The sequence below is a fragment of the Alosa sapidissima genome, chromosome 8 (genome assembly GCF_018492685.1).
Source record: "Alosa sapidissima isolate fAloSap1 chromosome 8, fAloSap1.pri, whole genome shotgun sequence".
Classification (NCBI taxonomy): Eukaryota; Metazoa; Chordata; class Actinopteri; order Clupeiformes; family Clupeidae; genus Alosa; species Alosa sapidissima.
In genome coordinates, this window is record NC_055964.1 from 2,228,920 (window position 1) to 2,253,589 (window position 24,670).

General features: G+C 41.5%; 1 protein-coding gene and 1 long non-coding RNA gene across 3 annotated transcripts; both read right to left on the reverse strand.

The window, feature by feature from the left end:
• Positions 1–235: 235 nt before the first annotated feature.
• LOC121715571 (N-acylethanolamine-hydrolyzing acid amidase-like) lies at positions 236–23,058 on the reverse strand. The gene is made up of 11 exons (XM_042101435.1): positions 22,424–23,058; positions 7,288–7,452; positions 6,855–6,978; positions 6,625–6,715; positions 6,468–6,541; positions 3,616–3,788; positions 3,327–3,389; positions 3,189–3,255; positions 3,065–3,093; positions 889–955; positions 236–794 (listed from the first exon to the last, which is right to left on the reverse strand). The coding sequence occupies exons 1-11, from the start codon at positions 22,588–22,590 to the stop codon at positions 756–758; spliced, it is 1,059 nt and encodes a 352-aa protein (XP_041957369.1). The 5' UTR covers positions 22,591–23,058; the 3' UTR covers positions 236–755.
• On the reverse strand, positions 18,924–21,348 carry LOC121715588. Of its 2 annotated transcripts, XR_006033633.1 has the most exons (4): positions 21,330–21,348; positions 19,961–20,031; positions 19,675–19,731; positions 18,924–19,131 (listed from the first exon to the last, which is right to left on the reverse strand). It is a non-coding gene; the product is annotated as an uncharacterized LOC121715588 (long non-coding RNA). The 2 variants fall into 2 exon arrangements; XR_006033632.1 differs by lacking the exon at positions 21,330–21,348 and having other exon boundaries at positions 19,961–20,109.
• Positions 23,059–24,670: the final 1,612 nt, after the last annotated feature.

Here is a 24,670-nt window from a genome sequence, read left to right on the forward strand (position 1 = left end):
GATGCGTTAAGGTACAAAAAAAGCGCTTTGGGTTGCATCCTGTGCTTAGAGAAGAGCTATATAAAAATACTTTACTTCGGGGGCGCTGTGGCGCAACTGTCTACAGCACCCATACCATGTACAGATTCAAGTGCCCACGGAGACCCATGTTCAAATCCGACCTGCAGTCATTTCCCGAACCCACCTCATCTCTCTCTCGCCCGTGATTCGGAACAAAATAGGTATGAAAGCGCCCTTAGACAGTAACTTTTGAAACTTTTATTTCATCATATTCGACTTCAGCATTCCCTTGACATTCCCTTGACAATGACAAATAGGCCTACTAACAGGTTTATATTACGGTAGAATTAAGACCAGGCCATGATAAACAGTTGAGATCAGGTAAAAAAACGATGTTAAAATCTTTTGAATTCATGTTGAAAGTTGCTTCAAGCGAGTAAAGTAATAGGTTACAACATCATGCTACAATAGTAGCGCAGACATACATACAGCCAAAAAAACACAACAAAACACCACCAAACAGCACGATGCATGTGTTACCTAGAAAAATGTTCCCTGTATATTGGTGCAGTAGCACCTATTCAACAATAAGTCTTTAAATTGTATCATAGCAAATACTGCAACTGGTTTCCAACTGCTGCAATTTATATACAAACAGTCAAAATGCATTATGAACTTTTTTTTAATAAAGTATCCTAAAATACGAAGGCATCTCTGGCAATTCATATTATATATTCACAGACACATTAAAAGTTTCAGTCAGTCAGTTTCGACAGATTCACCCACTGCATACACTGTGAAAAAATGAAGATAATCAATTAGAAACACTATATAATAGAACATGTAACATGACTAAATGTAAAAAGGCCTTATTTATGGTTAACTTACTTCTCTCACCACAGTCTTGTAATTTTCAGGTTCAGCAGCACTCATCATTGTTGTATAAATGGTCATCCTGTAAACATTGAATGAGAATACAGTAAAGCATAAAGGATACGATAAGATAATACTTTAATGTCCGTTTACACAGAAATTTGTCTTGCATTACAGCTCAGCAATCAGCATAAAAAGACATTCAAAATAACATTCAAAATCATAAAATAATTCAGGCCACATGTAACAGGTGTAACCTACACACAATGTCCATTACACTAGGGCCCCTATTTTGCACCCTGGCTCATGGCGTAAAACTTGTTTTCCACCCGGCACACAGTTTATTTTCTTACTTTGCATGTCTATTTTTTAAACAATGCACCCAGGGATGTGGTAATTAACAACTTAGATAGATAGATAGATACTTTATTGATCCCCAGGGGAAATTCAAGGTCTCAGCAGCAGCATACATACAACACAAACACATTCTTTAACAGAGAAAGAGTAAGTAAAGTATATAATATAAAAACACAACTAAGCAGTAAGGACAGTAGAAGATAAAGAATATGCTAAATATACTAAAATACAAATTATACTAACACTTAATACAATATATAAAAATATACTAAAATACAAATTACAAAAATACAAATTATACTAACACTTAATCTAAATCAATTCTAAAAACAGTATCCACATAGAGGCGCTTGCAATGACTGAGCCTGTGATTCTCTGTGCATAGTAAGGTATGGTAAGGTGCTCTAAGGTGCTAGGGAGTGGCATAGCGCATTGTCTAAAAATCACTATTGTACACCACCTAAAATGCATTACGCCACTGACCAAGAGAAACCTGGTCAGAAGTCTATGGCAAGTTGTTTATATGTTATTTTAAGAGCGCATTGTCAACAGTCATATTGGCAGGTGCACAACGCACCATCCTTCTACCCTCCATGAACGCGCACCAGCGCACATCCATGCAAAACATTACAAATTACACAATTAGGCTACAATGGGAAACATAATTAGAATGAAAATATTACGAAATACATCTCACAATGCATTTGCAAATTGTTAATGACGGTTAAAAGTGATTAGGCGAGAGCACAGCTGAAGATACACTATCACGAAATATAAGCAACTCCTCTGCAGGATAAACATTGTGTTATTTAGTCATTCGAAAAATATCAGGGTAAGTGTTGCTTTTTCCAGCCTATGTTTTCTATGGTAACCCATTGTCAGTCAATAGTGAAAGTAACTTACTGCGTATAACTGCCTTGTCGTTGACTGACACCATGGTGAAGTTTCACTTTGACAATGAGTTCAAATAATAGATGAGTGCAAATGCGTAAAGGCTATGCTAGGCTTTAGTAAAGCATGGTTTAGTGGAATGACGGTCTTGCAAGCAGACTCCTTCAAATGCGCCGTTGACTGTCAAAATACCTATGCATCCTTTGACGTCGCGCTTTGCGCCGTTAAAGGGAATGACAGATATCATTCTCATTGGTTTAAATGATGCTACGCCCCAAACACACCCATGACTAATTAAGAAACCTAGGAGCACCTTGCTGCACCATGCGCTTGACGTTTGATAACGAAAACCCTCCCAATGTAGACTGGACATCCTACTTGTTAACTCTAAAGGCTATATTTTGGCAATCTAAAACGCATGGTCACTGGTGAATTTCAGGTTTGTCCAGGCCACATTGGATGTGGTGTAGTTATGAAACGTTATCAAACGTCCGGCACTTGACGCAAGAAGATGGGCCGGAAAGATGTTTCTGAATCAGTCATGGGTGTGTTTTGGGCGTGATATCTGTCATTCCCCCTTTAACAACAAGCAGCGCGACTTCAAACAGCGCATCGGTATTTTGATGGTCTACAGCACATTTGAATGAATCTGCTTGCACGTGAGACCGTACAGAACAGGTATTCCACTAAACCATGCTTTACTAATATACTATACTGTAGTCTACACGCATCTTGTCTATTATTTGAACTCATTGGCAAAGTGAAATTAACTTCACCGTGGTGTCAGTCAACGACAAAACAGTTATACACAGTTACTTTCACTATTGACTGACAATAGGTTACCATCATTTTTAACTGTCATTACCAATTTGCAAATGATGGTGAGTATCTACTCAAGACAAAGAGTGAGTACACCAAGAAGCTCTCAGAAGCTCTCTCTTACCTGTTGCATACTGGGACAACAGACAAAACCTGGGAGTAAACATAAACAGAAGAGAGTAAACAAACTGTGAAATATATTTTAACTCTCTTTTCATTCAAATGACAATAATGAAAAACTATATCACCTTATAGAGTGTTTCAAAGTTAATTTGATCTTGCCCGGTGGCATTTAACGCCTCTGTGGCAGCAGCTCTAAAAAGAGATACAATCATGAGTGAATATACCAGCCTCTGGATATATTTCAGATCATTACAGTCACACACCTTCGATAATCCCGAGATGGAGTTGGCAACCAGTGGTCGTAGTTCGTTTCTACTCTATACCATCTACAAAAAAGTGATAAATGATATTAGTCAGTAAAACATGATTGTTTTAGTCAAACTGTAGAAATAAACCTTATCCCCACCTCCACCTTTACCTAATGCCCATTAAAAGTCAGAATAAGACAGATCTGAAATTAATAAGTGGGTATCAGAGCAACAACACTCGCATTGTAACTGTCAGCATAACAAGAAGTCCAAATTTAAGGACCAAATATTCCATCTGTCTTACGCTCCATTAAGGGGATCCAGGGGCCAAATGTCAGCTGGCCCTCTTCTATCTCTCGTAATCACAACCCCTTCCCCTGGATGAATTCCACCAACTATGTAGTAAACATCAGCTATGAGGGGAACTTTGGACAATCGCATCACAGCATCCTGGAAGTTTGCTGCTTCCTCCAAAGTCTTTGAATAATACATGAGAGTTAAAATGTCAACACTGCAATAAAAAACAGCTTTAAATGTATATATAGCATTACATTTAAATGTATGGTGAAAACACAGACAAAAATATTAACATTTGGGATCATGGCCATAACCAGTTATGAGGTTTCCAGGTTCCAGATGTGGCAGGGTTGATTGTTGATCCCTGAATTTCCCCACAAGTTAATTTCTCCTACTGTAAGTTCAGTGTGCACATTTTCCCATGCCTCTGGGGCACAGCAGGTAGTAGGGGGTGTGGCGTTGGTGTGGCAGGAGTTGTTTCCTACGGTAGAGACCCATGTAGCCCCCTCTTCTGCCTCTTTTGCAACTGTCTTATGGAAGAGGTATGTGGTGTCATATTAAAATGTGCAATCTTGTTTGTTGTTTGTCGTTATTAAAAGTCATTCTCACGCTGCAGCCTGTTAGCGTTGCTGCAGGTGTATTGGAGTTAGGATAGCTAGTTGCAGTACTGGCTGATATCAGTGTGAATGAAATAAGGAATATCTTGTTCCTGTTTAGGAATACCTGTTTGATGGCAGGAACCGATGTGTGCGTGATTCCTGTCTGATTGTTTTCTTTTATCTTTCATGCTTCAGGTATGCCACGTCATATGTACCTTTTTTATATTTTAATGTGTAAACTGGTGACAATTCATGCGATGATTGTGTGCCTTGTTGTTTATGGTTATGCTCTTTTGCAACTGTCTCATGGCGGAGTAACCGATGTGTGCATGATTCCTGCCTGATTGTTTTCTTTTGTCTTCCATCATGCTTCAGAGAGCATTAAACAGCAAGCCAAATACAAGTAATCAGACATCCAATTTCTCCTCCATCTGTCTACATGTGTGAAGCTGTTCAGGCCGTTAGGTAGACTTGATATCTAATGTCTGTTGTGTGTCAGAGTTGTGACATAGGGCATCAGGGCAACATGGAATCTTACAAGAGAATCTCTCTCTCTCTCTCTATTGTGTACATACAGTACTCTCCAGAATTATTGGCACCTCTGCTAAAGTTGGCTAAAAACCGGTATAAAAAACAATTTGTTGGTGATTTATTGTAATCTCACAATGAAAAATGGGTCATTCCATGTGAAAACAGCCAATATCGGGGTATCATGTACATGGTACCTCTCAGATTTTGCTGAAAAGCGGTGAAAATATGCCTTATGTTACCAAACAAAGGAATCTGAAGTTTCAGGTCAATATCTCAAACGGTTTGCCCGTGCCGTCCACGACCCACGGCAACAACACATCATCAGTAGGGTAAAACTAACCTGTCTCACGACGGTCTAAACCCAGCTCACGTTCCCTATTAGTGGGTGAACAATCCAACGCTTGGTGAATTCTGCTTCACAATGATAGGAAGAGCCGACATCGAAGGATCAAAAAGTGACGTCGCTATGAACGGTTTGAAATTCGGGTGCCACGGCCCTAATTGACACATTGGAATTTCACATTTCATCCTTTGCCATTTTTGGAAGCCCATAACGTCTGTTGTAATAGTGGTAGAAGGCTGGAAACTGGTGTGGTAGTTCATTGTAGCCTGTACTACACAATTCTGGAGGCAGAATCAACATTCCTTACTGTTTGGTGGGTCACCAAAGTCCTAAAAAATGTTGACGGCATATGTGATTTTTCACTTTTTGGGTGGCCGTAGCACCACGATTAATGATCATATTAATCAGGATTATTTGTTATATTTGGGAACTTTGCTCTTGCCAAAATTAATTTGAGGGTTATGGTACCACTGGTGGGGGTTTTATGGGGGTCCAAAAACCCTCTCCGGCAAATGTGACTTTTTTGGAACCCCAAATGACCATGTGGGCACTTGATGATACTAATGGGATTTATACCAGATAAAGATACATATTTGTTCTTTCTTTTAATTAAATAAAAATGTTGACTATGAAGCTCCATAATATGAATTTTATTCTTCTGTTCTTTCTTTTAATGAAATAAAAATGTTGACTATGAAGCTCTATAATATGAATTTTATTCTTCATAATGCACCATTTTGGACATTGTTTCCAGAAGTCTGGAATGTAGATCAGGGTGAATTTAGTGATGATAAAGCATGAAAATAGTGGAAATAACTTAGTATTATGCTCAGTGATGGCAAACAATTAAATACTGAGACTGTCACAGATTAACCCCTTATCCCCCATGAAAGAGACCCGCCATCAAACTTTCAAACTAAATAACAAGAATGTTACATAGTGTAAGAACACTACAAATAAAAGGGAGTTTTTCCTTGCCCCTGTCACTCCAAATAAAATTAAATTGAAGCATTTTCCCATCCAATTTCAATTTATTTAAGTCAATCAGAGTGTCTGTGAACTTTCAGAAGTAGTTCATGACTTTCTTTTTCAATATGCTATGAAAATAAAGTTACACAGAGGCTAAATCCTCTAGTCATTTTTCAACATCGGAAAGACAAGAGAATACACTAAATTTAAATAAAAAGAAAGTGTGTTGACATTTGTAAGTCAGAGAATGTCGATGACAACTAGGTACTTTGTTGAAAATGCCTATATTTACAGTTAAAATGAGTAATTGATTAAAAGGTTCTAATTATCTGGAAATGTGACAAACATGCTTGGACAAAGACCCATGGTTATAGAAAAGAGAAATACTTCTCCTTTAAATCATTAAATTGCACACACCTGCCTCACCAACCAGCTAGCGGGGGCACTTTCCATTACTGCAGCAATGACATTTTCCCACCAGTAGCCTTTTGCTGTAAAAAGACAGACATGGTTACGCATTTCACACCAAGATTAATGGGTATGTTTTGGTAAAATTACATTAGTGAATTCATACAGCGCTGGTCTCCTGACACAGTAAATTGTTTGGAACTCTGTCCTGTCCACAGACCAACATAGCCAGCAAATGTGGTTCCTCTATATAACTCCTGCAAAGGTAAATATAGTTGTCAAGTGAAATTTGAACAATAACTTGGGAAAGTAAAGAGGTATTCTCCTATTTAACTGTGGAGGTAACTTCGTACAGGTAATCATTCTAGAAGTGACACATTGCTTGCATGATGTTACCTTTCCATTTTGTATGAAACTGACATCAATGGTTATGTTTCTGAGGACATCATGGGGATAATCTAGGTTTCGACCATGGTATATGTTTCCTTTTGAGTCTTGAGTTATAATACTACTGCAAAACCTATAGAAAGTGAAGAGAGTTATTTCCAGGAAAAAGAATAACAATCAACAATTACATATTGAATCACAAAAACATTAAACTGTACTTGTTGAGAAGGCTGAGCTTTTCTTGGCTATTTATATATAAGGGCAATTCTGCAACACATTTTAATAAGATAATTTTAAATATTTAATTATCAATAAGATCCTGACATTAAGATATTTAAGTACTAGTATGTTGTATAGCCAGCTCCAACCTATTGTTGTAAAATACTCAAATTAAATATAATAATTAGCCTACTTAAAAAAAAAATTGTGACATTTTACTTACGCTGTAACTTCATAGGCAAAATTGAGCAGAACAATATCAGCAATGTTAGCTCCATAGTAAGAGGCCATTCCTTGTATCTCTTTGGCATATGGTGGGGGCATGTATTTTTCCAGGGCATTCACTATGGGAATAACTGCATGGTGAACCCATTTTGGTACTGTTGATCTACAATACAATAGTGTTCAATTAGGTTCCGTGACAGGTTAGGCTAGGTTCCATAAAACGAACCCACATTTGTCAGTTCAAGGACGGCACAAAAAATGGATAGACTACCTAGCTGTTTGTAGGCCTTGCTGACTATTCACCTACATGGTCTGGAAGTGTTTTCACTTGGACAAATAGGCGGACAATTGCCAAATGCAATTTTGGGAAATAGGCATTATCAGTCCCGCAGGACTTCGCAGGCCTTTTTTGAGATTGTTGCGCCTAAAATGTCTGATTTTGCAGCAACTTTTCTAAATAATTGTGATGGAAGTTGCAATGCTTTTAGGCATTTGTTGCAAAAAAATTGCAAGAGGAAGTGAAAATGGCAAAAATAGTTGGGATTGCAACTAAGTATTTAGTCATTTCAATATTTCATATTGATTTTGTTAAACTAGGCTAGGCCTACACTAGGGCTGCACGATTTGGGGAAAATATCTAATTGCCATTTTTCTTACGGGTCATTCCACGTCAGTTCAACCAGGGCCCACGCACTTAGGTCTCAAAAAATTCTGAAAAAATTACCAGGTGTACCTATGTTACCCAGGAGACACACTGTAAACAGACTTACTCTTATGTAAGATCAATACTTTCCAAGATACAGCCAGTTTTACAGGGGGAGGGGGTGTCGATTTTGTCCAGCCTCTTTTTTTTGTCAAAGTTCACAAGCCCACAGCGCAAGAATTAAACCATGTAGGAGGCTCAAATTTTGCATGGTGGTACATAAATAGGAATAGTATGTAGCAAAATCGTCACGTTTGGTCTGTGTGAGAAGTTGAACTTTCCCCCTTCTCCCTGTATCGGACTTTAAAGACGTTTCGGTGCACTCTTGAAATGCGAGAGAGGGAGAGACTCCACTCGGTTGCACACACACATACAGTACATGCACCCATACGCACACAGTCACCCGCCACATCTCCCTGGCGTATAAACGATGTTGTGTGTTTGTTTGAAGTATTGTTTCATGTTGTGTAAAGTGTGTTTGGTGTATAGTTTTGTCTAATCGTTAGTGTCGGGAGTTTGGCGTTCATTCATGCGTCAGACCAAATGTTTGGTCTGCCGCGATTTTTCTTTAGTTTTGCCTTTAGTTCTGTCTTTCTTCGTTCCCGGTAACTTAAACACATAGTGTGGTACCCACTGTCATTCCATTTACCATTTGCATTCACTGTACAACGCCTGTAAACCGGTTAACATTCACCATACTCACAACACTTCCTGGTGCTTCGGCTTCCCAGCCACTGTCCCATTGCGGAAGCGCGCTTCGCGTTGGGACAGTGCTTTTACCAACATCCCACAGGGGGAGGGAGTGGGGCATTATGATAGAGGGGTGTTTGCCTTGTCTGTTTGTCGTCTTGTTGTTATTATTATGTATGTGGGGAATATTGGTTATGGTAATTAACATGTATTTTCATAGTAATATGCACCATTGTCATTTTGTATATATTTGTAATAGGTAGTTATTTTGTTATAATAGTGAATGTCCAGTGAAAGTGGTTACCTAGTTGAGTGGTTTGAGCCAATATCCTCATTTGGGCTAATTTAGGCCAATTGGTAGGCTTATTTAAGAGGGGTAGCTCAGTTCCCCTAGAGAGCAAAGAGAGAGCAGCTCTCCTGTTGTGAGGTAGAGACTTACTGTAGCTTTATGCTCTGCAATTGTTGATAATTGGAATACTGAACTGGAATACGGAACTTATTTTTGTTTTGTTTGTTTGAAAGTGTTTTTTTGTTAAATAATAGCCGATTGCTATTCCTGCAAGTTTTTCTTTTGGTTATTTAATAAATAGAAATTGCACGCTGAAAACCTCTCCTGCACCTCCTTTTCCACCTACAACCCCAAGCTCACATCCCAATTGGTGGGCTGGCTGCCTCGGTCGCTCACATTTGGTGGCAGCGGTGGGATGTGTAGCGCCGCCTGAGAAACTGGATAAGAGAGGTGGAAAACGAGGACGAGGTGGAAAACGTGGACGGGGTGTCAAACAAAGCCATACTTGGCAGAGGATGGCGTTCCGGCGGCTAGTACGAGCTGGCCAGGGGGAGCTCCCACAGGGGGAGGAAGAGACGCTAGAGGCAGCATTAGGAGCAACAGTGTCTGGGCAGCCAAAGCCAGATGAAGAGGTGCCAGCAGAGACTGACATGGCCGGATTGTATGCGCTGTTGCAGAAATCCTTGAAGTCCCATGAGCGAGAGTTTTTTAAGCAGGAACAGCGCTGGCGAAGTGTGCAGGTCCACTTAAACCAGCTCCGCGATGACTTTGATGAAAGCCGTCAGCCACAAGCGCCACTGCCTGCTCAGCCACAAGCGCCACTGCCTGCTCAGCCACCAGCGCCACCGCCGCAGCTACCAGCGCCATCGCCGCCGCAACCAGCACCACTGCCTGCTCAGCCGCCAGCTTCACCGGCACCGCCAGCAAATCCAGCCGCTCCAGTAGCATGGTCGCGTGCTGCTGTGCCCAAGTTTGAAGAAGGGGAAGATATCGAGCAGTATCTAACTACGTTTGAACGGCTTGCGACTGCCTACCGGTGGCCAAGGGAGGACTGGGCCGTGTACTTAGTGCCGTACCTGAGTGGCAAAGCCCGCAGTGCTTATGTGGCCATGGACATGAATGACTCAATGGATTATCACAAGGTAAAAGAGGCAATCCTGGGAAAGTACGAAATAAATGAAGAAGTCTACCGGAGAAGGTTTCGGGAGCCAGATGCCAGGCCTGGGGAGTCCCCCAAAGAACTGTACCAGCGTCTGAAGGATTTATTTCGAAAATGAATTAGACCGGAGGACAAGACGGTTGAAGAAATAGGAGAAGCCCTCATCTTGGAACAGTTTTTTCGTACTCTGTCTCCTGATGTCAGAGTGTGGGTGAAAGAGCACAACCCACGGACTGGCCAGCAGGCTGCAGAACTGGTGGAGAACTTTGTCGCTGCCCGCAGAGGTCCAAAGAACTTCCGAAGTGAGACCAGTTCCAGGCCCCTGACCCGTGGTAGGTCAGATGGGTTTAGTGGCGGGGGTGGTCCTAGACCTAGTGAACGAGGTAGGATGGGGGATAAAAGTTCTTACATGCCCCCTAGACATGCCACTTTCCCCAAAGAACGCCCACCAGAGCGCTCACGTGTCATATGTCACCATTGTGGCCAAGAAGGTCACATTAAGCCTGACTGCCCTACGAGAAAGCCCATAGATAGTAGCCACTGTTGTCTCCCAGGGTGCAAGGAGCAAGAACAGGGGGTTATGGGTAGGTTACAGACTGTCCCAGTGCTAGTGAGTGGTAAGGTGGCGAGGGCTCTGATTGATACAGGGAGCTCTCAAACCTTAGTTCAGCCCCACTTAGTGGACAAAAAGGACTGTATATCTGGTAGAACCCTAAAAGTAATTTGTGTCAATGGGGATGAACATGAATACCCCGTGGCCAAAGTATATGTGGAAGTGCATGGTCAGACCTATAGACTAACTGTTGGAATTGTGGAGAGACTCAGTCATCCAGTAGTCTTAGGACAGGATATTTTGGTACTGCCAGAGTTGGTGCAAGCCAATAAGCCTGTCAATGTGGTAGTCACTAGGTCTCGGACAAAAGCTCAGACAGAAGAGCCCCTAGAACCAGGTTCCCTGAGAGAGATGCCCTTTTTTGGAAGTGAGGTAGTACCCCCTCCTAAGCTAAAGACTAGGAAAAGTCACAGGCAAAGGCGAAGGGAGAGACTAGTGGGGACACTTCAGAATGAACAGGATGGGGAGGACATTCAAATAGGGGGTGGAGCTTGGGAAGACATTACTGAGGACATGGAACAGCTACAGAACCAGGACCCTACATTGCAGGAGGCCTATGGCAAAGTTAGCAGTGTGGATGGTGTGGCAACGGGTGTTCCAGCTAGCCTGTCTGGAGAAAGCTATGTGTTGCGAGATGGCTTATTGTACCACCAGTCAGAGGGGAATATGCCAGAGCAGCTAGTGGTGCCTACGGTGCTGAGAGAACGAGTGCTGTCCCTGGGTCATAGCATCCCCTGGGCAGGACATCTCAGTACTGCCAAAACTTTTGAGAGGGTTGCTGCCAGGTTCTATTGGCCAGGAATGTATAAAGAGATCCAAGACCTTTGTAAATCCTGTCCTGTGTGCCAGCTGACTAGTAAGCGGAAGACTAGTCCATTTCCCCTCCAGCCCCTTCCCATTATTGAAGTCCCCTTTACACGGATAGGAATGGATATTGTTGGGCCACTCGAGAGAACCCAGAGAGGGCACTGGTATATCTTAGTAGTGTGTGATTACGCTACCCGTTATCCAGAGGCCTTTCCCCTTCGTAAAGTGACAGCTACCACCATCTCCCAAGCTATCCTACAGCTGTTCTCTAGGGTAGGGATACCCCAAGAGATCATCACTGACCAGGGAACAGCCTTTGTAGCCAAAAAGATGAGACAGGTCTATAGTTTACTGGGGATTAAGGGGATCAGGACCACACCCTATCATCCCCAGACTGATGGTCTGGTTGAGCGATACAATCAGACACTCAAGGGTATGCTCCGAAAGTATGTGTCTGCCAATGGGAAAGACTGGGACCGCTGGCTGCCATATTTGCTGTTTGCATACCGTGAGGTGCCCCAAGCTTCCACTGGCTTTGCCCCATTTGAACTGCTTTATGGAAGACCAGTGAGAGGGCCCTTGGATTTACTAAAAGAAGCCTGGGAGGGGCCAAAAGCACCCCAGACCAACAGTATCCTTTCCCATGTCCTTCAAATGAGGGAGAAAATGGAGGAGATGACGGAGCTGGTCCGGAACAACATGGAACAGGTGCAACATCGCCAGAAGGTCTGGTATGACAAGACTGCCAGACAACGGACTCTCGAGCCGGGGCAGAAGGTCCTTTTGCTCCTTCCCACGTCGGAGAACAAGTTGCTTGCACAGTGGCAGGGGCCGTTCACTGTTACCCGCAAGATGGGCCCTGCCACATATGAAATCAACATGCCAGGCCGGAGGAGGACAAAGCAGGTGTTCCACGTCAACCTGTTGAAGGAGTGGCGAGAGCGGGTCACCCAAGGTAGCCTGCAGCTCCTGGTGCAAACTGTTGGAGAGGAAGACAGTGACAGTACAGAGCAGTTTTTTCCAGCTACTCAACCACCCGCCGCTCTTGACCTGGCGCACCTCACTCCACAACAGCAGAGGGAGCTAGCGGCCATCATTCCCTCAGGACTGTGCCAAGACAAACCGGGTTTCACCACGGTGGTGGAGCACTCCATCCCACTGAAGGACACCACTCCGGTGCGGCAAAGGATGTATCGAATCCCCGAGTGTCTACTGCCTCTGCTTAAAGAAGAGGTGGAGGAGATGCTGTCCCTAGGGGTCATCGAGAGGTCCTATAGTGAGTGGAGCAATCCAGTCGTCCTGGTGCCTAAAAAGGATGGGACGATCAGATTCTGCATTGATTTCCGCAAGGTAAATTCCCAGTCCCATTTTGATGCCTACCCCATGCCACGGCTAGAGGATCTAATTGAACGGCTGGGTAAGGCCAGCTTTATTACCACCCTTGATTTGTGCAAGGGTTACTGGCAGGTGCCCCTCGCTAAGCAGGACAGACCCTACACGGCTTTCAGAACTCCGCAAGGGTTGTTCCACTTCATGGTTATGCCATTTGGCCTGCAGGGGGCGCCAGCCACATTCCAGAGACTCATGGACTGTGTTCTTGAAGGTACCGAATCCTTCGCCGCAGCATATTTGGATGACATTGTAATTTATAGTACCAGCTGGACGGACCACCTACGCCATCTCTCCGATGTGCTGCAGCGCATCCAAAGAGCTGGACTTACAGTGCATCCAAAGAAATGTGACTTTGCCAAAGCAGAGGTCCGTTACCTGGGCCATGTGCTGGGTAGGGGGCTGATTAGGCCCCAGACGGACAAGGTACAAGCCATACGGGACTGTCCCCAGCCGCAGACTAAAAAGGAGGTACGGTCCTTCCTGGGTCTGGCGGGCTGGTACCGCAGGTTTGTGCCAGACTTTGCCTCTCGCGCTGCACCCCTTTCGGACCTAACTCGGAAATCCGGGTCTGGTCAACTGCAGTGGGGGGCAGAGCAGGAGAGGGCCTTTAATGACCTGAAGGGGGCTCTGTGTCAGGGCCCAGTCTTGCAGAGCCCAGACTTTGACCAGCCGTTCACAGTCCAGACTGACGCCTCTGGCATTGGACTGGGGGCGGTTTTGCTCCAAGGGGAAGGATCGGACCAGCGGCCTGTGGCTTACATTAGCTGCAAACTGTTCCCCCGTGAAACACGGTATGCTGCTGTTGAACTGGAATGTTTGGCCATTAAATGGGCCCTAGACACTTTCAAATATTACTTGCTCGGCAGAGACTTTTTGCTACAAACTGACCACCAGGCTCTTCAGTGGCTTGGCCGGATGAAAGACTCTAACGCCAGGATTACCAGATGGTTCCTGGCTCTGCAGCCATACAGGTTCCAGGTTGAGTATCGGCCTGGAAAGCAAAATGTGGTTGCGGATTTCTTGTCTCGCCACCCTGGTGGTGAGACTTCAGAGGTGGAGGGAAATGTGAGAAGTTGAACTTTCCCCCTTCTCCCTATATCGGACTTTAAAGACGTTTCGGTGCACTCTTGAAATGCGAGAGAGGGAGAGACTCCACTCGGTTGCACACACACATACAGTACATGCACCCATACGCACACAGTCACCCGCCACATCTCCCTGGCGTATAAACGATGTTGTGTGTTTGTTTGAAGTATTGTTTCATGTTGTGTAAAGTGTGTTTGGTGTATAGTTTTGTCTAATCGTTAGTGTCGGGAGTTTTGCCGCCAGTTTGGCGTTCATTCATGCGTCAGACCAAATGTTTGGTCTGCCGCGATTTTTCTTTAGTTTTGCCTTTAGTTCTGTCTTTCTTCGTTCCCGGTAACTTAAACACATAGTGTGGTACCCACTGTCATTCCATTTACCATTTGCATTCACTGTACAACGCCTGTAAACCGGTTAACATTCACCATACTCACAACACTTCCTGGTGCTTCGGCTTCCCAGCCACTGTCCCATTGCGGAAGCGCGCTTCGCGTTGGGACAGTGCTTTTACCAACATCCCACAGGGGGAGGGAGTGGGGCATTATGATAGAGGGGTGTTTGCCTTGTCTGTTTGTCGTCTTGTTGTTATTATTATGTATGTGGGGAATATTGGTTATGGTAATTAACATGTATTTTCATAGTAATATGCACCATTGTCATTTTGTATATATTTGTAATAGGTAGTTATTTTGTTATAATAGTGAATGTCCAGTGAAAGTGGTTACCTAGTTGAGTGGTTTGAGCCAATATCCTCATTTGGGCTAATTTAGGCCAATTGGTAGGCTTATTTAAGAGGGGTAGCTCAGTTCCCCTAGAGAGCAAAGAGAGAGCAGCTCTCCTGTTGTGAGGTAGAGACTTACTGTAGCTTTATGCTCTGCAATTGTTGATAATTGGAATACTGAACTGGAATACGGAACTTATTTTTGTTTTGTTTGTTTGAAAGTGTTTTTTTGTTAAATAATAGCCGATTGCTATTCCTGCAAGTTTTTCTTTTGGTTATTTAATAAATAGAAATTGCACGCTGAAAACCTCTCCTGCACCTCCTTTTCCACCTACAACCCCAAGCTCACATCCCAATTGGTGGGCTGGCTGCCTCGGTCGCTCACAGTCTGGATAATCCTGCATGGTCATAGCTGCCTCTCAAAGTTGATACAAATTTTATTGGAGTTTTTGGCTGGGCTCAGTTTAAGCCTTCAGAAGACATATTTGTACTCGACATAGGCTCTTGATTTATTTTCCTTACTGAGATAAGTAGAAACACTCTCACAAAAAGCAATGAACAGAAAATAAATCCCTTCAGGGTCTGAACAGCAGACCTCACAAGTCTGAAAAATCATTTTGGTTATCAGAGCACCCAAACACCTTGTGGGAATATAGAAAGATTTTTTAAATATGTTTTTCCTTATTCTCAATGATCCCTTCTTTTTGAAAACACCAATTTGACTTGTCTTATTCAAATCTTTCTGTTTTATTCTCCACCCTGAACATGGGCAAAATGCCCCATTGACATCAATATGTTTTATATAGAGTCACCACACTGCCACCTGTGGTTGTATAGAGTAACTTGTGGTAGCTCTATACAAAACATATTGATGTCAATGGTGCATTTTGCCCATGTTCAGGGTGGAAAGTGAAAAAGAAAGATTTGCATAAGACAAGTCAAATTGGTGTTTTTAAAAAGAAAATATCATTGAGAATAAAGAAAAAATATTTTAAAAATCTTTGTATATTCCCACAAGGTGTTTAGGTGCTCTGAAAATGAGAACCAAAATGATTTTTTAGACTTCTAAGGTCTGCTGTTCAGACCCTGAAGGAATTTATTTTCTGTTCATTGTTTTTTGTGAGAGTGTTTCTACTTATCTCAGTAAGGAAAATAAATCAAGAGCCTATGTTGAGTACATATATGTCTTCTGAAGGCTTAAACAGAGCCCAGCCAAAAACTCCAATAACATTTGTATCAACTTTGAGGGACATCTATGGCCATGCAGGATTATCCAGACCAAACGTAACGATTTTGCTACATACTATTCCTATTTATGTTCCAGCATGCAAAAATTGAGCCTCCTACATGGTTTAGTTCTTGCGCTGTGGGCTTGTGAACTTTGACAAAAAGAGGCCGAACAAAATCGACACCCACCTCCCCCTGTAAAACTGGCTGTATCTTGGAAAGTATTGATCTTACATAAGAGTAATTTTAGAGTGTGTCTCCTGGGTAACATAGGTACACCTGGTAATTCTTTCAGAATTTTTTGAGACCTGCGTGGGCCCTGCTTGAATTGACATGGAATGACCCTTACAGATTGTGATTGGCAATATGAGTTTTTAAATGTCAATTAATTGATTCAGTTCAATAATCCAAATGTCTCTTTAATTTGTGCTACCCCTGATTGGTGAGCACACCTGATGCACAAGAAGCATAGCACCCCCGATCGACCATGAAGCTCACCAATCAGAATTTCTGTGCCACTCACACACTACGCACACACACCAACCACAGGTGGCATAGTCAAGAAGGATACAATTAATAAAAGTCAGAAATGTGACACGATTATTTGTAGCTTTTACGATTAGGTAATTGCGTTGGTTAATTGATAATTGATAATTGTGCAGCCCTAGGCCACACTTCTCTTTAATATCATTACTTTGTATTGGTGGTGTGTAGGTCTAATTGAGTGCTTTTAGTATGTGAGAGCGGTCTAATTACATCTGAGTGGATCAGAAGACTTGCATCTCACTGTTTTCAGCTATGAGAGTAGCCTAAATAACTTTTTTCAAAGTGCATTAGAATATGTAGGTGCAATTCGGGATGTTTTCTATGTCTATTAGTTAAATAAAATATATATATAAAAAAACTCGAATGAAATATTTCTTGGATCATAAGAGATAGGCCTACAGTAAGTGTCTTGCAATGTTATTACTGTACTGTTCTTCCTAGGCAACAACTTCTTATTATTATTCCGCTTACCACTTTTTCCGTACGCTATTTCTCTTGAACAGTTTAACTTAGAAACTTCATTCAAACTTTGTAACGTAGGTATTCAAACGGACGAAGCTGCTATGTCTTTTCAACTTTGAAACTTTTATACTTTTTAAACTATTAAAGAAAAACTTTTTAAAAATCCCCATAGACTTAACATTGCCGATTGTGACATCATAATACGGCCGTTAAGCAATTAGAATCCTATGGCAGGTGTTCAGGCCACCTCACTACAACATTTCACTGTTAAACAATTTAACCCTTTAAACTACTGAACTTTTTAACTGTTCAGCCATTGTAACTGTTACTTGTCATCAACTATGACTCCTACCCACTGTAGCTAGCATGTTAGCATTATTAGCATTTTTAGCAAAACTGCTAAAAATGATTAGCTAAGTTAACTAAGTAACATGGTTAGCATAGTTAGCATGTTAACATTGTTAGCATGCTAGTTAACATTTTTAGCAAAACTGCTAAAAATGATTAGCTAAGTAACATGGTTAGCATAGTTAGCATGCTAATTAGCATAACTACTAAAATGATTAGCTAGGTTAGCTAAGTCACATGGTTAGTATAGTTAACATGTTAATTAGCATAGTTAACATAACTACTAAAAATGATAAGCTAGGTTAGCTAAGTCACATGGTTAACATAGTTAGCATGTTAGCATTGCTAGCATAGTTAGCATGTTTAGCAAAACTGCTAGAAAATTTTAGCTAAGTAGCATGGTTAGCATTGCTAGCACTGCTATAAAACATTAGCTAAGTAGCATGGTTAGCATAGTTAAAAATCTTAGCATAACTGCTAGCAAACATTAGAGCCATTCCAACTCTCAGTTATCGTCAAATATCTACTTATACACAGCCATTAAACTATTTGAATATCAACATTCATTAAATTGCTAGAAAATATTAGCTAAGTAGCATGGTTAGCATAGTTAAAAATCTTAGCATAACTGTTAGCAAACTATAGAGCCATTCCAACTTTCGTCAAATAGCTACCTATGCACATTCATTAAACTTCCAGTCTGTCAACAACTTTTAAACTATTTACCTTCAACTTTTAAACGGCCTACGTTTAAACTATCTATTAAACTAGCTGTCTATCAACAACTTTTAAACTATCTACTGGCTATCAACAACTTTTAAACTATCTACATTCAGCTTTTAAACAGTCTACTTTTAAACTATCAACTTTTATTAAGCTATGCAGCCACCATGTCTATCCTAGTATCACCGTAGTAACCATCTCTGTATTATCTATTTTATCTATGATACATGATATTTTACATCACAACTTTACCCAGACAGCAAACGGACTACGAAACGCATCCGCCACGGAGGTACGGTGAACTCCGGAACGGATCCGAAACTGTGTCCACTTGCACACCGCGGCGTATCCGCCGCGATGCCGGCTCGCGGATCCGATCAGACACCGCGGCGGTCCCATTGCGTATCCGTACATAAATGGATACATCCGCCCCGGTTTAGGATACGTTTAGGATCCGTTCATGAAGCAGTTCATTTCATGGCCAAAAACTAGCTACTAGGCCTACTACAGAAATATATAGCTTAACCTATCTGGCCAACACCTAGACTGCACTACAAAAAATAGGTTTTAATGTAAAGTATTGTACCAACCAATATGACAAATATAATATAATGACTTAATGCATTCAGTTTAAGACATGAAGTCAAAATCTATCATGTGAAGCACATTGTGATTTTACAGCCAAATGCCTTCATTGTGAAACAGCAAGTATGAAAAGTTACAAACTGTAAATCCTTTATGCAATTGCTAACTGTCCAATTGTGGAAACTTGTCTCAATGCTCCTCACCGCACCTCAATGCTCAATGAAAGAGGTCATCGTAGACACTAAATACATTGAACAGGTATTAGAGGTAAAATGAAATGCAACCATAAAGTGTCAAACTTTTTTTTATTATTTAATGAATATTAAGAACATGTTCCAAAACACAGATAACCTTCATACCAGACCACTGTTTTTCTTAGTGGGCAATAACAGTAGCCTGATTTTTTTGGGTAGAGTTGCTGACAGTTAAGACTCCGACTTGAGCTTTTCCTGTTTGTTGACAGGCTGGTTGAACCACTGACTCGCTCACAGCATCTGTAATCATAGAAGCATAACAAAATGAGTTGTTATACATAACTACCTACTTTTAAACGGAGTGTCTGCTACATGAATATAAAGCCACCGCCGCCAGCAGGCTGCTATCGGCTCTGTCTAACTGTGACAAAATCTACCACCTGTAAGGCCTGGGCTACACCGAGTCCGCAAGTGAAGCACTCGGTTCGCAGAGTGTAAAAATAGTTTAAGAAGACTAATCCAATGTTTTTAAACATACTGTACGCCATCACGTCTGGTGTAACCAGTTCCACTGACTACAGTGGATGCCAATTGTTGCAACAGATGCTCTGCAAACTGAATGCTTCAGTTACGTGCGCAGTGTAGCCTTCCTGTAAGTGTGATGAGGAGTTATGGAATTGACCACATTTTGGCAAAGACCTGTTCCCTTAAAATACAAAAAAGGCATCAGAAAAGCAGTTCCCAGACACAACTACTTGTTAGTTACACAGTCCAGCATTTGGGGGTATTAGAAATTAGGTATTTATCAAAGCTGACAAAAGCATTTTATATGTTGAGATTTACCTGCAATTCATCCTGAACCGGTATCAGCAGTTGCAGAGGTCTGTAGTTATTTCTCTTCTAAAACAAAAATATGTGCATTTCATTAGAGAGCTTTTGAAGTAGGTGGATTTTATTACAGAAGACAAGCATATTTTTGTATGTTGAGATTTACTGTACATTCAATTCATCCTGAACTGATAAAGGCAGTTACAAAAGTATGTGGTCATTTTATTATTATTATTTTTTTTTTTTTTTTTAAGTGTGGACCAAAAGTCAAATAAATCAAATGCAAAACTGTATAGCTTACTTTACTTGGCTGGCAGGCCAGGATGAGAAAGGGTAGACCCCCAAACCAGACTGGAGCCACTGGTGAATGACCTGTAACACAGATGTAGAACATAAACATACATTACTTTTATCATCAGAAAGAAACTGCCAAATATGTAACATTACCAATCTTACACTCCATTAAAAAATTAGCTTTATATCGGGATCCAGAGAGTGGGATGCTTATCATTTTAGCTCATAGTTCCGTTGAAAATTGTCTGACCTGTGACAAAGCAATGATACTTGACCGGTAGAAAGACCTCCGCTCCACAATGAAGCATGTAAAGATGTGAAAAAGCAGTTATAAGAGGCAAAAACATATTAAGGAATGTGCATTTACATCAAGTCAAATACTGCCCTTTCTCGTTAAATCTTACTCCAAGAAACATTCCTCATCACTCAATGAACTCGTTGACGGCGGTATGTCCACATAAAACAAATAGCTTCGGGATTTGTGGCCTTATATTAGATAAAAGTTAGCAAAAGCCCGGTTTTGGAACCAGGAAACGTCTGCAAAAACGGACTTTTTATATCGGCTGATCGAAAATCCTTCCCTGCTTATTTTGTGCAGCCACATAGCAGAGCCCATAGTAGGCCAGTTAGCCGACCTCTCGCTAACTTATAATTATAAAATATAAGGGCACTAATCCCAAAGCAGTTTGTTTTAAGTATAAATATTGTCAACAAAGTTCAAAACGTCCATTTTTGGAACCAACAAACACATCTGAGCATGCACGACTCACATCGGGCTATGACAGGGAATATCATTATAACGTTAATTAGCTTATCAGCTGCTAACATTCAAGTTATCCAAGACAGGTAACGTTAACCAATGTGAAATCAGCCCCCTACCAGAACGAAATGATGTTTATCCAAAGTAGCCTAGGTTTTCTTAAGGACAGCGCCCGAGTCCATGATCAATAAGAAAAAACGAGTTTTCCTGTTAACATTATCGTTAGCCAACAAGCTAACGCTAGCTCACGCAAGCCAACTTTTGTTGTTTGCAGGCAAACACATGAAGTTAGCTTAGCTCATTTTAAACGCAATTTTGAGTTAAGTTATGAAACGCTAACAAAGCTCAAGTTAGACAGGATTTAGCCCTGTGAAAGGTGAGCTAAATTAACGTGCGCAACCTAGAAACTAGCTGGTGTGTAACTTGGCAGCTAATATGAGCTAGCACTAAAAGCTACAGCCATCAAGCTGGCCATTAACGTTACGTTATAACAAATTTCTAATTAGATTATATCAGCAAGCAAAGCTAGATAAGTAAGTAACTTGTGTTATGGAAATACATTTTCACTGGATAGCCTAGGTAACTTAAAAAATAAAGCATATAGGAGCATACTTACAGTGAGCCTTCAGACGACGCCGTATTCCACTCCATTAGCGAGAAAACTGAGGAAAGAGCCGTTAGCAGACTTGAGAGGGCGCGTTCGATATGCGCATTCGCACGGGGTCCGCCGCGGACCCACGGTTTGAGGGCGCGCTGGCGGAGTCTGATTGTGTTCTGTGCCCATAGCCAAATCGGAGGTTGACTGTCCGGCGGATCTGGCGGCTTGAGGGCGGGTCCGCCACAGACACCTTTGCTGTGTGGGTAGCATTTTCATGCACTGGTAATTCCTTGGAATTGCATTTCTAGTTGCTTTCTATGATTTTTGGTAAATACTACACTAAGCAAACATGGCATGAGATAACAAGGACATCTCCAGATGTAAATGTTTGCCAATGGGTTGCATAGATCAGTGGTTCTTAAACTTTTTGTCTGGCGACCTCCCCCCCCCAAAAAAAAACATGGGCCAAGTCTCGCGACCCCCTTCCTTATAATGGTAGAATTTGGTTTCGAAATGTTGCGAGATGGGCATTAGAAGTAGAGGCAGCAAATATTCTCATAGGTAGTCATCACCAATGTCATGGCAGCCTTTGATTAAAAACCTTAACCTTATAAAAATGTCTTTAATCCAGACTGCAAATCATTTCGCGACAATATTTTTGGCGACCCCCAGTTTAAGAACCACTTAGACCATAACGCCTATTGACATCAAAACTGAAGGAACTAACAAGTTACGGCGGTCTCTGGTGTCTGCAGAAGTGATTGTGGCATCTGGCTCAATATTCTGTGCGAGGGACGTGGTGAGTTAAATTTCACGGGGAACTACGATGATGAAATTGTCAAAATTTGCTGGAATGTTGCAGTGTTTGGACAAAATTAAAAGGTCGCCCAGAATTTGCGTTGCTAATTCCTGGAGGGACTGCATGTTGCACAATACTAGGCTATAGGCCTACCGTGATTTTCACCAAAACGAATAGGCTACAACATTTATCATGAATTTGGCCAGTTTAAGCTAACCATGCTGTAGGCTATACCCTACCGTTTTTTGTGAAAAAAACTGCCAGTTAACCGAAAAACCACTTGACCAATAAAAACTGTCCATGCATCACTTACTCGATTACTTCTGCCGCAACTTGGCGTAAGAAATGTTCGTCGAACAATTCCACAAGTGGTGCCCATCGTTCCTCTGGCGGCACATCCAAATTAACAGTAAGCATAGGTGGACTCGCCTCTGCAACACAAAACGCAGCCATAATAACCCATACTTCTACCATAGCCATGTCTTACACTGGTAAGGCTACACTCGGAGTAGTTGGTTAAACTATAGGTTAGCCTATTCCAAAGTAGGCTAATGTGTCAGTGTCTTTTTCTGCTGATGTTTACAATTGAACACTTGTGACTGTAAACTAATTTGATACTGCCGCCACCAGCTGTGCTGGAGTAGTCTAGCCTACTATGGTCAGAGGTGGGCACAAATAGGCCTATTTCATTAAAATACAAGTAATTTGTAATGTGAAAATACAAATATACCCACACAATCATGGCATATCAAAAAAGAAACTACAAGGCATATTATTGAAAACGTATTCCTAAGAGACAAGAAATACTATTTTCTGACTGGCTGGCAGAGGGCTATTAATTCTGTACATTGGGGCTCCTATGAAGTAGATCTGGTAAAAAATAAATGTAATCACAGTCCTATATCAATGTAAACGATGATTGAACTGACAACAAGCATGCTTCACAACATTCTTGAATTTCCCCTTAGGGATCAATAAAGTATCTATCTATATATCTATCTATCTATCTATCTATCTATCTATCTATCTATCAACAGTGGAATCAACTGTAACAAAGCAAACTACCCACCATCATTTCCGTAACCAAATGAAAGTAATATGACAAATTGAACAGGAAAGTCTCTTTTTAAACTGAACTGAACTTCCCTTTTTGTGCTATATACATGACTGGCAACATGGGAGACAAACAGAATAGCATCCTGTAAGGTGTCCTAAAATACACCACTCCACCCTTTTTTGCATCTGGGAGGTCTTTGCGTCCGTCTCCTCCATTATTTCTGCATATCAGGGCACCTCGGCGAATGTTATCCCTTGCATAAATCCTCATGTCATATCCATTAAGTGGTTTTAATAATATCCTGTTGTTTGAATGTACATCAGCTATTAGGTACTCAAGGTCATGGGGTCAAAGGTCATGCATGGTCATATGGGGTCCATGTCCTAATGTTCTCCCTCAGTATCTTATCTGTATCATTTTCAAATTGTAATCTTGTAGCATTTGTCGCACCTGACAATTCAAGCTCCTGAAGTTACTTTACTTTTTAATGTTCTAAGTCTTAGAATCTAAGGCAGTGGTCCCCAAACTACGGCCCGCCACCTCATTTTGGGTGCCCCCCCAAAACATATCTGTGGTATATAGCATCTGGCCCGCACAAGAGTATGACATCGCCAAACTATAACCTCTGTAATTTCCCTCATTCATTCTCTATGGCGAGTCCTAACAGTACACGTGTAATACTGTTTTTGTCCACTGGTGGTCGTTTTGCCGCTGTTTCGCGTTTACCATTGAAAACGGAATGAAATAGGCTTACCTGCAAACAATGTAAAGAGGCCTATGCTGAGCTGCATCAGTGCTCAAAGTATTCTAAAAGTTTTCTGGGACTTCCTGGGATAATTATTTCTATTTTTTATTCACTCGTTTGAATGTTCATCCAAATTCACACTTCACAAAGTTCTCATCAGGTAAGTGAAAGTTAGAATGGTGGTAGAATTTCAGATGTTTTTGCCAGCACTTCATAAAACTCTCATAGTTTGATTATAAAATTATTTGTAGGATATTGCTTGTTCACAACTTGAGCTGTGTATGCAAAGACACAGAGTTCAGAGTTCACACATTTTAGATAAAATACACTTTTGGGACTCCCTGCTAATACTTTTGGGAATGCTGAAGTCTTTTTTATTAGTATTATTTCATTTGAGCTACATTTTACATGGCATGATACATGGCAATATAAACACTGATCAGCCTGATTAAATGTAATGGAATATTTAACTAAGGTAGACTGTTGTTGTTCACAGCACTAAGCTATTTAAGGTTACTGATATACTCTAAGTCTCTGGCCCTCGCATAGTGAGCTGGCCCTCGGAAGAAAAAGTTTGGGGACCACTGATCTAAGGGAATGATGAAACAGAAAAGACAGATCTAATGCTTTTAAGTTGTCTACAGGGCGACATAAAATTGGCACAAACAACTTTAGACTTTAGACATGTCAAGAAGGGATTGTAAAAGAGAAATGTTGGATCTAACACTTTTAAGTTGGTCAGAAGGTAGCAAGTGACT